This window comes from Cherax quadricarinatus, chromosome 26, assembly GCF_038502225.1.
Source record: "Cherax quadricarinatus isolate ZL_2023a chromosome 26, ASM3850222v1, whole genome shotgun sequence".
NCBI lineage: Eukaryota > Metazoa > Arthropoda > Malacostraca > Decapoda > Parastacidae > Cherax > Cherax quadricarinatus.
The window spans coordinates 30,367,046-30,380,820 of record NC_091317.1 but is presented as its reverse complement, the minus strand read 5'-3'; the positions used below and the strand labels follow the sequence as shown (position 1 = coordinate 30,380,820).

The window sequence follows — 13,775 nt, the reverse complement described above, 5'->3', positions numbered from 1 at the left end:
AGTTGTGATAGTGGTAGAGGGTGGTAGCAGTTGTGATAGTGGTAGAAAGTGGTGGTAGAGGGTGGTAGTGGTTGTGATGGTGGTAGTGGTGGTAGAGGGTGCCTTCTTCAGTGATTCAGGAATTCTACTAACTCCTTCAATGTTGGTGGAGTTATATAGGGCTGCAGAAAACACCGCCGCCTCAGCTGCTGCTTCGCCACCATTATGGATGGCTTATGCTCTCAGTGGCCCTTATACACCCAACAACAACCCCTCACCTCATGTGACATCAATGACTTATTTTATTCATTCTAGAGTATATTCCATGTTTCTATGTTATTACTATTGTTTATTATGTCATATAAGTTGAATTGTGATAGATAAATAAGCCATAGAGTTGATATTAATGTCATATTCTCCAACAATAAACTCGCCTCCCCTCCCTCTGCCACACGCCAACAAAAGTCTTCAGTTTACCTGGAGAGAGTTCCAGGGGTCAACGCCCCCACGGCCCGGTCTGTGACCAGGCCTCCTGGTGGATCAGAGCCTGATCAACCAGGCTGTTACTGCTGGCTGCACGCAAACCAACATACGAGCCACAGCCCGGCTGGTCAGGTACCGACTTTAGGTGCTTGTCCAGTGCCAGCTTGAAGACTGCCAGGGGTTTATTGGTAATCCCCTTTATGTATGCTGGGAGGCAGTTGAACAGTCTCGGGCCCCTGACATTTATTTTATGGTCTCTTAACATGCTAGTGACACCCCTGCTTTTTATTGGGGGGATGTTGCATCATCTGCCAAGTCTTTTGCTTTTGTAGTGAGTGATTTTCGTGTGCAAGTTCGGTACTAGTCCCTCTAGGATTTTCCAGGTGTATATAATCATGTATCTCTCCCGCCTGCGTTCCAGGGAATACAGGTTCAGGAACCTCAAGCGCTCCCAGTAATTGAGGTGTTTTATCTCCGTTATGCACGCCGTGAAGGTTCTCTGTACATTTTCTAGGTCAGCAATTTCACCTGCCTTGAAAGGTGCTGTTAGTGTGCAGCAATATTCCAGCCTAGATAGAACAAGTGTGGTGTTAAATGTTCATTTATACATTTTATTAGTGCTTTACATTTATTTGGCTTTCTTTTCTGCATGTAACTCTATATTTAAGCTAGGGAAGTGACCCCTGAAGTGACCTAGAGTTCTTATGGAGGGGGATTCCCCCTTCCAAACAATAACCTCTCTTCCCTCTCTCCTCCTCCCTGTCTTCCATTCATCAACAACAGCCTTCAATAAAGGTAACTGTCATGTTGAATGTTCATTCTTTTGTGCATGTAAATCTATTGTTATGGTAAAAAAAAATTGTTGTTGATACTTCTGGGTGTCTGGAACGAATTAATTGGATTTACATTATTTCTTATGGGGAAAATGGATTTGCAAATTGTCAATTTCGATAATAGTCATGCTCCCTGGAATGAATTAATTACGAAAAACGAGGGTCCACTGTACTTTGGAAGTGAAACTTAAGATAATTACCCAGCGTGAAGGCGGCAAGTTCATAACTTGTATTCATTTATTTACATTACAATACTGGTACGTATTTAGTTATAGTAATTATTTAATTACTTATTCACTTATTCAGTGACTGTAGTTATTTATGTAAAGTAAATAAATGAATGCAGGTTACAAACTTGCAACCTTCACACTGGATTATTATCTTAAGTTTCAGCTCCAAAATAATTCATATTTGACTTAAGATGGATTCATCGGAATGTAACCCCTCATAAGTCAAGGAGCACTTGTAAATACCCCATACAGATCACAGGACCCACAGTTAGGGACTGCTTACCTGAAGGCTCAAGAAACTTTTTCTCCCAGTAGTTTAAAACACATTGTCAAAAACATCTCTTGAACTTTATGTAATATTTGATTTGGATTGATGTTATTTGATTTGATATAACATTTTAAATGCAATAAATATAAATGTTTATCACGTCTAACACTACTTTTACCACTAGCTTAGTAAACTACTGACTAACCATTTTAATCATAACTATACGGATGATACAAAAATTAGCATGAGTTGCCTCAGTAGAGGACATTGAAAATTTACAAGAGGATATAAGTTAAATTTTTCAGTAGCCATTAGAAAATAACAGTGTTTAATGGTGACAAATTCCAATTGTTTGGCTCCAGGAAAAATTAATAACTCAAAAGAGGGATGGCATACCAGACAGAGGAGGGCTACCCCATAGAACAAAAATAATGTACGTTGTTTTGGGCCATTTTTGAAATGGTATTTTTTTGTATAAAATTAGTCAAATTAATGACTTCTGTGAACTTTATAGTAATAGTTGAATGGGTAGTTTCTTGTGCACAATCAACAGAACAGAGGGCATACTGATAATTTTTTTTTTTTTAATTGGACACTGAGAGTAGTATTAATTTCAGGGTTCTGGACAGGAAAGGATCAAATAAGTTAAACGTTTGAAGACTGGGGGAGTGTGTTGTCTGGCACTGGATTAGGTAATTGTTTGCACAGCAGCTATTTGTCAAGTTATTATTGGTTTTAGGTGATTTGATGTAGTAGATACCCAGGCACAAATACCATAGGTAAGGTAAGGATAGATTAGAGAGTAGTACAGTGTAAGTAATGCTGTTTGAGGTATACAGTAACATATCTTGGAGTGGATGCTTGCTGTTTTGGAGACTTTCTTGGTTATGTGCTGAATGTGGGTATTAAACTTCAAGTTGCAGTCAGGGTGTAGACTTAAGAATTTACCCTCAATGTGTCTTACATGAGGGAACCATTGATCATTATGTTCAGTTGGATATTTGAGGCTGTTTCCAGACATTATGTAGTAGGTTAGTCAATATTGGGAGTGAGTTTTTTGGTAGTCGTCCACGTAGATAATTATAGGAGCTCAGCAATGATGTTGAGAGAAGTTGGATTTGAGTGGGAGATCACAAAAGTTGTCATCTGCAAGCAGAACAAGATATGTTGGGGAGATCATTGATGTATATTGGGAAGAGAAAAGGGCCAAGAGCGCTGCCCTTTGGCATCCCTATGTCAACAGGGTGAGTTGACAAGACTTGCTGATGTGTCTTACTAAGATGAGATTTTACGTATACATATAGTGTTCTAGTTTTAAGATGCAGAAAGTTGTGATCTTTTGTAACGAAAGCTTTCCACAAGTCTATGAAGAGGCCCACAGGATATTCATTATTTTCAAGAACCTTATAAAGCAGTTCAAGAATTTTTATAATTGCAAAATTTGTAATTGTAGGGGAGCCTGAAACCAAATTGGCAAGAGTTGAGTATATTGAGACAATAGGATATTTATTTGATACACAAAGGAGGATATTTTTTTGATACACAAAGGATACTTTTTTGATACACAAAGGATACTTTTTTGATACACAAAGGATACTTTTTTGATTCACAAAGGATACTTTTTTGATACACAAAGGAGACGACCTCAATTAGGTTGCCTCCTTTGTGTATCAGAGTAACTCTTGCTATCTTAAGTATCAGTGAGAAAGTTCAGGTTTCTAATGATTTATTAAGGAAAAGTATAGTAGTGGGTGACAGCACACGAGCTACTTTTTTGTACAGTAGTGGTGGTAAATTAGTTAGGTTTCCTGTCTTTTTTTTTCAGTAAATTTATTATAATTGTGATCTTAGTAGGGTTAGTTGGAGCTAGATAGCGTGAGTTTGGAAAACTTCCAGTAAGTTACTCCCCCACCTGAGCATTTGTAGCAGTTTTGATCCTATAGTAGAGATGAAACCATTTGGTATATTGGCTGTTTCAGCAGGCTGGATTTGAAGTTCATCTGATTTAGTCAAGACTATATCTCTAGTTCTGGGTAATTTTGAGAACCCAGGGTTTCATAGAGGCTTTTCCATGTATTTTTCATCTCTCTGTTTCATGAAACCTGCTAGCATAATAAAGCTGTTTAGACTTCCTTATTAGTTTGGTAAGTACTGACATATATTCTTTGATCTGTTCCTTAGCTATTAAGCCCAGTCTAAACTTTTTCATATTTTTTATCAATGGATCTGAGGAAGCTATATGTTAGCCATGAGCTGTTGAGTCTCTGTTGTGATATATAGTTTTATTAGGACAATATCTATTGCAGAAACTTTGTCTTTTTTTGTGGAAAAAATCTCAACAATTCATTAATTTCCCAGTTGTCAGTATTCTATCTGTGCCAGTCATTGTCACTCAGTGCTGGAATAAAATTTTTAGTGATGTCTCTTCGAGGAAAATATATGAGATATTCCTAGTGTCTTGTGTTGACACAATCACATACAGTGACTGTACAGTAAACCCTCAATATACCAGGCTAATAGTGGAATATGGGTAGCTGATAATGGCACCTGTGGTGGATAGAGAAAAAATTGGTTTGTTCTAATAATAAGAAAAAATGACAGTTTTGTAATTAAGGAACTTTAGTCATTAATTCCATATTGAATGAATATTAGGATTTTATTCTGCATTTCCGAAATCTGTTATATAAAGGCTCGTCATTTCAAGAGCTTACTGCACATACAGAATTATGGATAAAACCAAGACATTGCATAGTGAAGAATTCACATAAAATAAACCTGCATAAACGAAAGAAACCTACAGTTTACATTGATAATACTGTACAGTAGTTTGAATATGTACATATACTTAAGTTGGATATTATATAGTACAGTGGTACCCCGAGTTTTGGCCATAATTCATTCCAGAAGGCTGTTTGAGTGTCATTACCGAACGAATTTGTTCCCATAAGGAATAATGTAAATGAGCTTAGTCAGTTTAAGACCTTCAAAAATACACTTACAAAAGTGCTTACAATAATACACTTACATAATTGTTTGAGTTGGGAGCTGTGTTATACTTGGGGTACCACTGTATAGGCAGTGATCTTTAATATTTTAAGTTTAATTAACATTTTGCAATCTTGCTTCTGTGAAGCTGTTCCATATTTTGAACCTCTTGTCTTTATAGTCATGCATAAACTTAGACTTACACAGGTCAAGATAAATTTATTTCTTGTGTTCCATACTTCTAAGAAAAATCTTTAGTCAGGGTTAAAACTGGAATTTAGAATTCTGATGGTATAGGGTGCATGAGGAAGTGGGCTGTGGTACTCCTCTCATCATTTACTATATATATTTTTCTTTACTTTTGAATATGTAGTTTATATTGTGATCACTCTTGACATCGAGGGTTGGAAATATAAACACAAATGCAGTATAATGTGATCCTTTATTGACAACGTTTCACCCACACAGTGGGCTTTTTCAAGTCACACACGGATCTACCTGGGGTTGGAAGGTACGAGAGTATTTATAGTCATGTTCAGAATGTCGAGGTCAGGTGGAGAATGCTGCATCTGATGATCTACCGGGTGGGGTTATAGAGTCTTGGGTGGCTTGGCAGGGGTATTGGACAAGTTGTAGACCTTCTGCAGTGTTCTATGTTCTTATGTGGGATAGCGATGAAGAAGTTTCTTGGCGAGTGGTTCAGCTATGTTATAGAAGCCATTGTTCTGGTTGAAATTGTTGGTTATAGAGATAAGCGATGATTCCAGGATTCTTCGGTATTGAGTGTTGTCTTCTGTGGCTATAAGTCTTGAGTTTCTGTAGTTAATTAAATGGTTGTGTGAATTGCGATGTTGTACACAGGCATTCCTTGTATCGTCAGTCCTGCTTGCATATTGGTGTTCTGAAATGCGTGTTTGGAGGGTTACAGAGTGCTGTTGAATGTAGTGTTACACTGTATTACAACATATTTTTTTAAGTTGGGTAATGACTGTGCTAAATAATTAATAATTTAGTAAATGTTTGAGGTAAGTATTAAATTATGTTGCTATTGTGATTCTAAGTTTTATAATATTTTCACAAAGAAAATATTTGAAGAAAATGCATTTTTGTACAGGGTGGTTTAATATGTTATAAAATATCATATTTTATCATCTACAGGTTTCCTGCTTGAATAATGTGTGTGGTATGATACCATTTCACAACCCTGATGTTCCAGACCAGTTTTATAGATTGTGGACATCTTTATTTATTCATGCAGGGTAAGAGATTGTTCACTGTTTTAGGATATACACTTTTCTTATTCAGAAGATTGAAGGTAGCAAGTTACACTGAATGACCAGCGTCTGTAACACAAGTTGTCACTTTATTACTATAGTCAGGGAAGACTTTTCATTATGTTTTTAATCATATCTGTAGAGACAGACTGCTAGTATGAAGGCCACTATGGATAGTGCTCTCCCTGGGTATGAAAATGGCTGTGCCACAGAGTTTATAAATTGTTATAGTACACATGGTAGACCTTGAATATTAGGAGTCTTTCTTGTGTATGCTGAAGGAAAATGGGCATTAATACTGGTTATTTTTCAGAATTCTTCACCTGGTCATCTCGGTAGTACTTCAATACTACCTTATGCGAGATGTTGAGAAGCTAGCTGGCCCTGTGCGGATCGGAGTCATCTACATAGTTTCAGGCATCGCAGGCAATCTGGCCTCTGCAATTTTCGTCCCGTATCGGGCAGAAGTTGGTCCCTCTGGCTCTCAGTTTGGACTGTTGGCATGTGTGTTTGTGGAATTCATCAATTCGTGGCAGATGATGAGAAACCCATGGAGGGTGCTGGCCAAACTGGTGGTCATGACATTGACTTTCTTCTTGGTGGGGCTCTTACCCTGGGTGGACAACTATGCCCACATATTTGGCTTCATCTTCGGGTTCCTGCTTTCTTATGCACTGCTACCGTTCGTGTCGTTTGGTCCATACGACAAGCGAAGGAAGGTGTTGCTCATCTGGGTGTGTCTGGTGGCCGTGGTGGTGATGCTCACAGCGCTTATAATACTCTTCTATGTCACGCCCATATACGAGTGCAAGATCTGCGAATACCTTAACTGCATCCCATTAACACGGGACTTTTGTGCAGAGCAGAACATCAATTTCAACAAGAAGTTGGATATTATATGAAAGGCTGATGCTTGTTTGGGCAGCATCTGCTATCAGTCAACGGTCACCGACGTGCCAACATTTCTAGTAATATAACCAGTGTAATTATTACCATATGTTATACAAGTGATCACTGCTGTTATGGTCATTTTCTAGTTTCATACTCGGGGAAATATGGGATACACCAATGCCTATTTTGGCCCACGTGTTTTAAGGGCTAAACTAGCATCAGTCAGATGAACAAATTAGTATTAGCCTGTTATGAACAAGAATTACATATATGTCACATGTTCATGTCCTTATGCCTTGTATGTCTTTTATATGAAAAGTAATCTTGAAATTAAAGTTTATCTCAAACAAATAGGTAAGTAATACATACATAACACTTCCACATACTGTATAACCATTAAAGTTTATTTCAATGAGTATCTTATACAGTTTGTTTGCTTGCACTGGCTAAATCATTACTTGTAAACCATTCAGTACTAGCAGTCATGATAACTAATCAAATTAGTAGACAAAATGTAAGTGGTAACTTTGACATGTGTCGTGTCTACATACATTCATGATTGCAGTAATAAACCTAAACCCCTTTGATATATGAATAGATTTAAAGTACATATAAGAGTATCTTGTTCACAACTGGCATTGATACTAGTTTGTTGATAGCCTATCTTGATGTGGCATTGCTTGTCACACCAGAACACAGAATAGCGAGGATACATGGGCAGTTGTACTAAGGACAATGGGCCACAATTCTGAAATACCACACGAGACATAACAAAGAAAAGCCAGTGAGAGTGCTCGGCAAGTTTTTGAAGACACGTAGAATACTGAAAACACCGCTCAATTACCTGAGGACAAATCTCCAGTGGACTTCCATAGTTGCGGCCCAACAAACTGGAGAGTGAAAGATGCAACAAAAAATCCTCTCATTCTAATGTCTCAGATCTGTTGTTATTTGTTGTTGTTGTTATTATTTTTAATGTTTTTCTTATTTTTTATTTATTATTATTATTATCATTTATTATCATTATCATTTATTATCATTATTATTTATTATTATTATTATTATTATTATTATTATTATTATTATTATTATTATTATTATTATCATCATTGAAGTTATGATGGTATATGAAAATAAAAAGTGTAGGTTAGGATACCCACTGATTTTCTCGATAATTGAATCCCATATGCATAGTGTTAAGAATTTTTTTTTTTTTTTGTACCATTTTTGTGGCCCTTATGTGTGGGTAATTTTGAGTGGTGTGGTTCTCTCACTCTCCACTCCAGCAAGTGTGATTGGGGGAGGCATTACAGGGGTGCAGTCAGTCGCATCTGCTTCCAGTCATCACATTCATCCTTTGTATTCATCATTTGCTCATTTTAATAAGCTCATTGTATATCATTAAATATGATTGCAATTACGTGTGCAGATGATTAATACATATCTTGATTTGTTTGTTAGAATCAATGTACATCTTTGTGCATTGACTAGAATCCTTCAAGTTTTTATATTGTTCAACTTTGAGTTATTGGTGGCTAAAAATGTGTTAAACAGTAGCGGAACAATAAACATCTTCGTGGATGCCACCTCAGTGAGGCATTCAGTGTGGAAGGAACACTATTGCCTGTGGTAAAAAAGTTAATCAAATCCACTTAAGTTGAGATACTAGTTTTTAATTGCTAATAAAAGAAAAATATGTTTCTGAAAATAAAGCTGAAGTTTCTTACATTGTAGCACTTCACAGAGAGAGCTACAAAATTTACTTTTAATGGAAAAATATTTAATGTAAAAATGTTTTGCTGAATTATGTACAGTACTGTACATAAGCAATTTCAGCAGTATACTTTATTTAGGAATATATCATTTGTCATGAGTATAAGAAGTATTACATAATGCTTTATATTATTGTCTTTATAAACAGTTTGTAAAAATAGAAACCTTTTATTTATACAGTGAAGAAATTGTGATATAAGAATTACCACAGGTAAAATAGTTATATCATCTCTGTGAGATGTATTACCCTTGTAGTGGGTTATTGTAAATGATAACTCATGGCAAGGCATGTCTTAATGACTAATAGTTAAAATATTAAATGTCATATGTAATTCTCAATACTTAAGACCCATACTTCCAGTACACATGTAGTTGTGTTTATCTTCTGTTACTGGTTAGCTACATATCCGAAATGACGAAACACCTATCCTGTTTAATTCAATATTTCGTGGCTGACGACCCCTAGAAAAATTGAAGGTAATCGTGCAGAAAGGCTATAGGAGTGAACACGCGGTTGTGGAGCCGTTTACAGCATTGCTGAACACCCCACAGCTGTGCATAATGTTCACAGATAAGTCTGATAAGTGGATTGTGACTGTGTGTACAGTAATATTCCATGGGCATAAAGACTGAACTGCTAAAGAATCTTTTTGAGAGCAGCATGAAATTTGATTTAGAACTTGGGAGTTGTTTGTGTCAGTTGCTCAATACAAGTAGCACTAAGAACACACTTTGAGTAAATACCACACACACTCTCAATTAATTCTATCCAAATTTTCTTGTTGTCTTCTTAAAATTCTTGGTCACTGAGTCCATACTGCACTTTCTACTTATCACTTGAAGTAAGTGTTTTTTTCACTTAAGCATGCTACCAGTGGCATTTAACTTGCATATTGTTGGTCAATATTTCCTGTAAAGGCCCTCACAAGTATCATGGAGCTACATCGTCACAAAAGTAGTTTTCATATCGTCATAATTTCATCATGTAATTTATTTCATCACCTCACTTAGAATGATACTTTGTATGAACATGTGTTGTTATTAGAATGCTCTCATATGTGATAATTTATAACTCATTTCATCATGTCGGTTCTTGATATTTGAATGGGGGGCCCAAAATATATACTGTTGAAGATTACCTGCAATGTGGACATAAAGCTGTGCAACTACAAGACAACTACATAATTTGGTCAGTCATGTATGTTGGTGATGGTTAACTACTTGTTGCATGTTAGAGTATAGGCTCATGATGTGATCAAAAAACATGTACTGGTACTTCACTTATATTTTGCATTTAATACCTTTGAAATGATTTCTCAAGAATGAAATTAGGAAGGTTTGTGAACTCTGTGTTTTTTAAATTATTAATGAAATTTTGTAAAAAAAAAAACAATAAAAAGAAAATTAACATCATGTCTCAGTCTGTATAATTTAACTGATGAAGATAAACATTTCATAATGGAAGACGCAGAAGCCCAATTGGCATGTACAAGAAAATACTCTTGATAGTGTAAGTCATACTCAAAGATTTATATTATTATTGATCACAACATTTGATCAAATATGCCTTCAGCAAAGACAAGACAAGGCTTTAAACTATTTATTATGATTATAGTCACTAATAAAAATTAGTCTGCTTCCTAAGTTAAATTTCTGAAGAAATCGTTTACTTAATGTTAGACTTTGTAAACTAAATTGCAGTTAATGTTATTACTACAGTATTACCATGACACTCTTACTGCTGTACCCAACATAACACCAGTAAGAGTATTACCATAACACTGTTGTACCCAACATAACACTAGTAATTACCATGACACTGTTGTACCCAACATAACACCAGTAAGATAATTACCATGACACTGCTGTATCCAAAATAACACTAACATTATAATTACCATGACACTGCTGTACCCAACATAACACTAGTAATTACCATGACACTGTTGTACCCAACATAACACCAGTAAGAGTATTACCATAACACTGTTGTACCCAACATAACACTAGTAATTACCATGACACTGTTGTACCCAACATAACACCAGTAAGATAATTACCATGACACTGCTGTATCCAAAATAACACTAACGCTCTCGCTTCACACGGTGAGGGCCTGGGTTCGATTCCCAGCCAGAGTAGAAACATTGGACGTGTTTCTTTCCACCTGTTGTCTATGTTCCCCATCAGTAAAATGGGTACCTGGGTGTTAGTCGACTGGTGTGGGTCGCATCCTGGGACACTGACCTAAGGAGGCCTGGTCACAGACCGGGCCGCGGGGGCGTTGACCCCCGGAACTCTCTCCAGATAAACTCCAGATAAACATTATAATTACCATGACACTGCTGTACCCAACATAACACTAGTAATGACACTTGTACTGTTGTACCCAACATAACACCAGTAAGAGTATTACCATAACACTGTTGTACCCAACATAACACTAGTAATTACCATGACACTGTTGTACCCAACATAACACCAGTAAGAGTATTACCATAACACTGTTGTACCCAACATAACACTAGTAATTACCATGACACTGTTGTACCCAACATAACACCAGTAAGATAATTACCATGACACTGCTGTATCCAAAATAACACTAACAATATAATTACCATGACACTGCAGTACCCAACATAACACTAGTAATGACACTTGTACTGTTGTACCCAACATAACACCAGTAAGAGTATTACCATGACACTGCTGTATCTAACATAACACTAGTAAGATAATTATCATGGCACTGCTGTACCCAACATAACACCAGTAAGAGTATTACCATGACACTGCTGTACCCAACATAACACTAGTAATATAATTACCACAACACTGCTGTACCCAACATAACACAAATAAAAGTATTACCATGGCACTGCTGTACCCAGGATAACACCAGTAAGAGTATTACCATGACACTGCTGTATCCAACATAACACTACTAAGATAATTACCATGACACTACTGTACCCAACATAACACCAGTAAGAGTATTACCATAACACTGCTGTACCCAACATAATACCAGTAAGATAATTACCATGACACTGCTGTATCCAACATAACACTAGTAAGATAATTACCATGATACTGCTGTACCCAACATAACACCAGTAAGATAATTACCATGACAGTGCTGTACTCAACACTAGTAAGATAATTGCCATGACACTGTTGTACCCAACATAATACCAGTAAGATCATTACCATGACACTGCTGTATCCAACATTAGTAAGATATTTACCATGACACTGCTGTTCCCAACATAGCACCAGTAAGATAATTACCATGACACTGCTGTACCCAACATAACACTAGGAAGATAATTACCATGACATTGCTGTACCCAACATAATACCAGTAAGATAATTACCATGACACTGCTGTACCCAATATAACACTAGTAAGATAATTACCATGACACTGCTGTACCCAACAACACCAGTAAGATAATTACCATGACACAGTTGTACCCAACATAACACCAGTAAGATAATTACCATGACACTGCTGTACCCAACATAACACTAGTAAGAGTATTACTAATACTCTCATTACTACAGTAATAATTGATGCTCATTCACATCACACTACACCACATTTATTACCACTGTTCACTTTCACTCTCCACTGTTCATCCCCACTCTCCATTGTTCACCACCACTCCACTATTCACTGTTTACCACTACCCTCCTCTGTTCACCACCACTCCCCCCTGTTCACCACTGCTCTCCACTGTTCACCATCATTCTTCACTGTTCACCACCACTCTCCACTGTTTACCATCACTCAACACTTCATCACCACTCAACACTGTTCACCACTCTCCACTGTTCACCACTCAACACTGTTTATCACCACTCAACACTGTTCACCACATTCCACTGCTCACCACCACTCTCCACTGTTCACTACTGAACACTGTTCACCACTCAACAGTTCATCACCACTCAACACTGTTCACCACCGCTCTCCACTGTTCACCACCACTCTCCACTGTTCACCATCACTCTCCACCGTTCATCACCACTCAACACTGTTCACCACCATTCTCCACTGTTCACCACCACTCTCCACTGTTCACCACCACTCAACACTGTTCACCACCACTCTCCACTGTTCATCCCTACTCTCCACTGTTCACCACCACTCAACACTGCTCACCATTCTCCACTGTTCACCACTTTCCACTTCACCACCACTCTCCACTGTTCACCACCACTCTCCATTGTTCACCACTCAACACTGTTCATCCCTACTCTCCACTGTTCACCTCTGCTCACTACCACACCCACTTACCATTACCACTGCTCACCACCACCACTCAACATTCACCACCACCCATCCCCTCACCTCCACTCCTCATCACCACCTCCAGTCACCACTGCCACCTAGTCACTATTACCCCCCCCCTCACCACTACCAACCCCCACTCACTACTACCAGCACCACCTGTACCACTACCTTCACCATCTTTCGTGCTGCTGCTGCCGCTGCTGCTCATAAGTCTTGAATGGTGGAACACTGTGTTAACTTTTATATTAGTATGATTGCAACAATAATTATCATTCAGGGATAACCATCTTACAGTTGCTAAATTATTTTAAAGGCTTATATTTAACAAAGCTTCCATGGTAAGTAGTGGCTTACTCTATATTCAAATACACTTTTAAATACCACATAATGTCAAGATTTTGTCAAATATGGTATTTGTTTGCTTTAAAAATTGGTAATTTAAGAATAATGTGTGCAAATAGCATGCTACCAACAGTACTGAGGAAACAAGATGGGATGCAGAGCAAGGTGTTAATGGGACAGTGTTGCTCTGTGTAGAGCTTGGTAAAGCTTTTTAACTCTACACACAAAAAGTTGTCCCCATATAATCTTGTTCTACAATGTTCGTCTTGTCTTCAAGAATGTGTGTAATTGTTAGTAAACAAGTAGTTCAACCATTCTCCATTATGCTGTGCTGGCCAAATTTTGGCCTCCTAAAGTAGGGGAGTGAGATGTTGTAGCGCGCAAGAGAGCTGTGTGTTTGACGGAAGACACTCG

General features: G+C 37.5%; 1 protein-coding gene across 6 annotated transcripts in view; it reads left to right on the top strand.

The window, feature by feature from the left end:
* rho-5 (rhomboid-5) overlaps window positions 1–12,230 on the top strand; it is a 318,955-nt gene extending 306,725 nt beyond the window's left edge. For 5 of the 6 annotated variants that reach the window (XM_053780640.2, XM_053780642.2, XM_053780641.2 and 2 more), the window contains 2 exons: window positions 5,937–6,037; window positions 6,366–12,230. In XM_053780640.2, coding sequence (XP_053636615.1) covers window positions 5,937–6,037; window positions 6,366–6,954 — 690 coding nt within the window. In that variant the 3' untranslated portion in view covers window positions 6,955–12,230. The remainder of the gene's footprint in view (window positions 1–5,936; window positions 6,038–6,365) is intronic. The other variant, XR_008407475.2, reaches the window with a different exon arrangement.
* The last annotated feature ends 1,545 nt before the right edge of the window (window positions 12,231–13,775 follow it).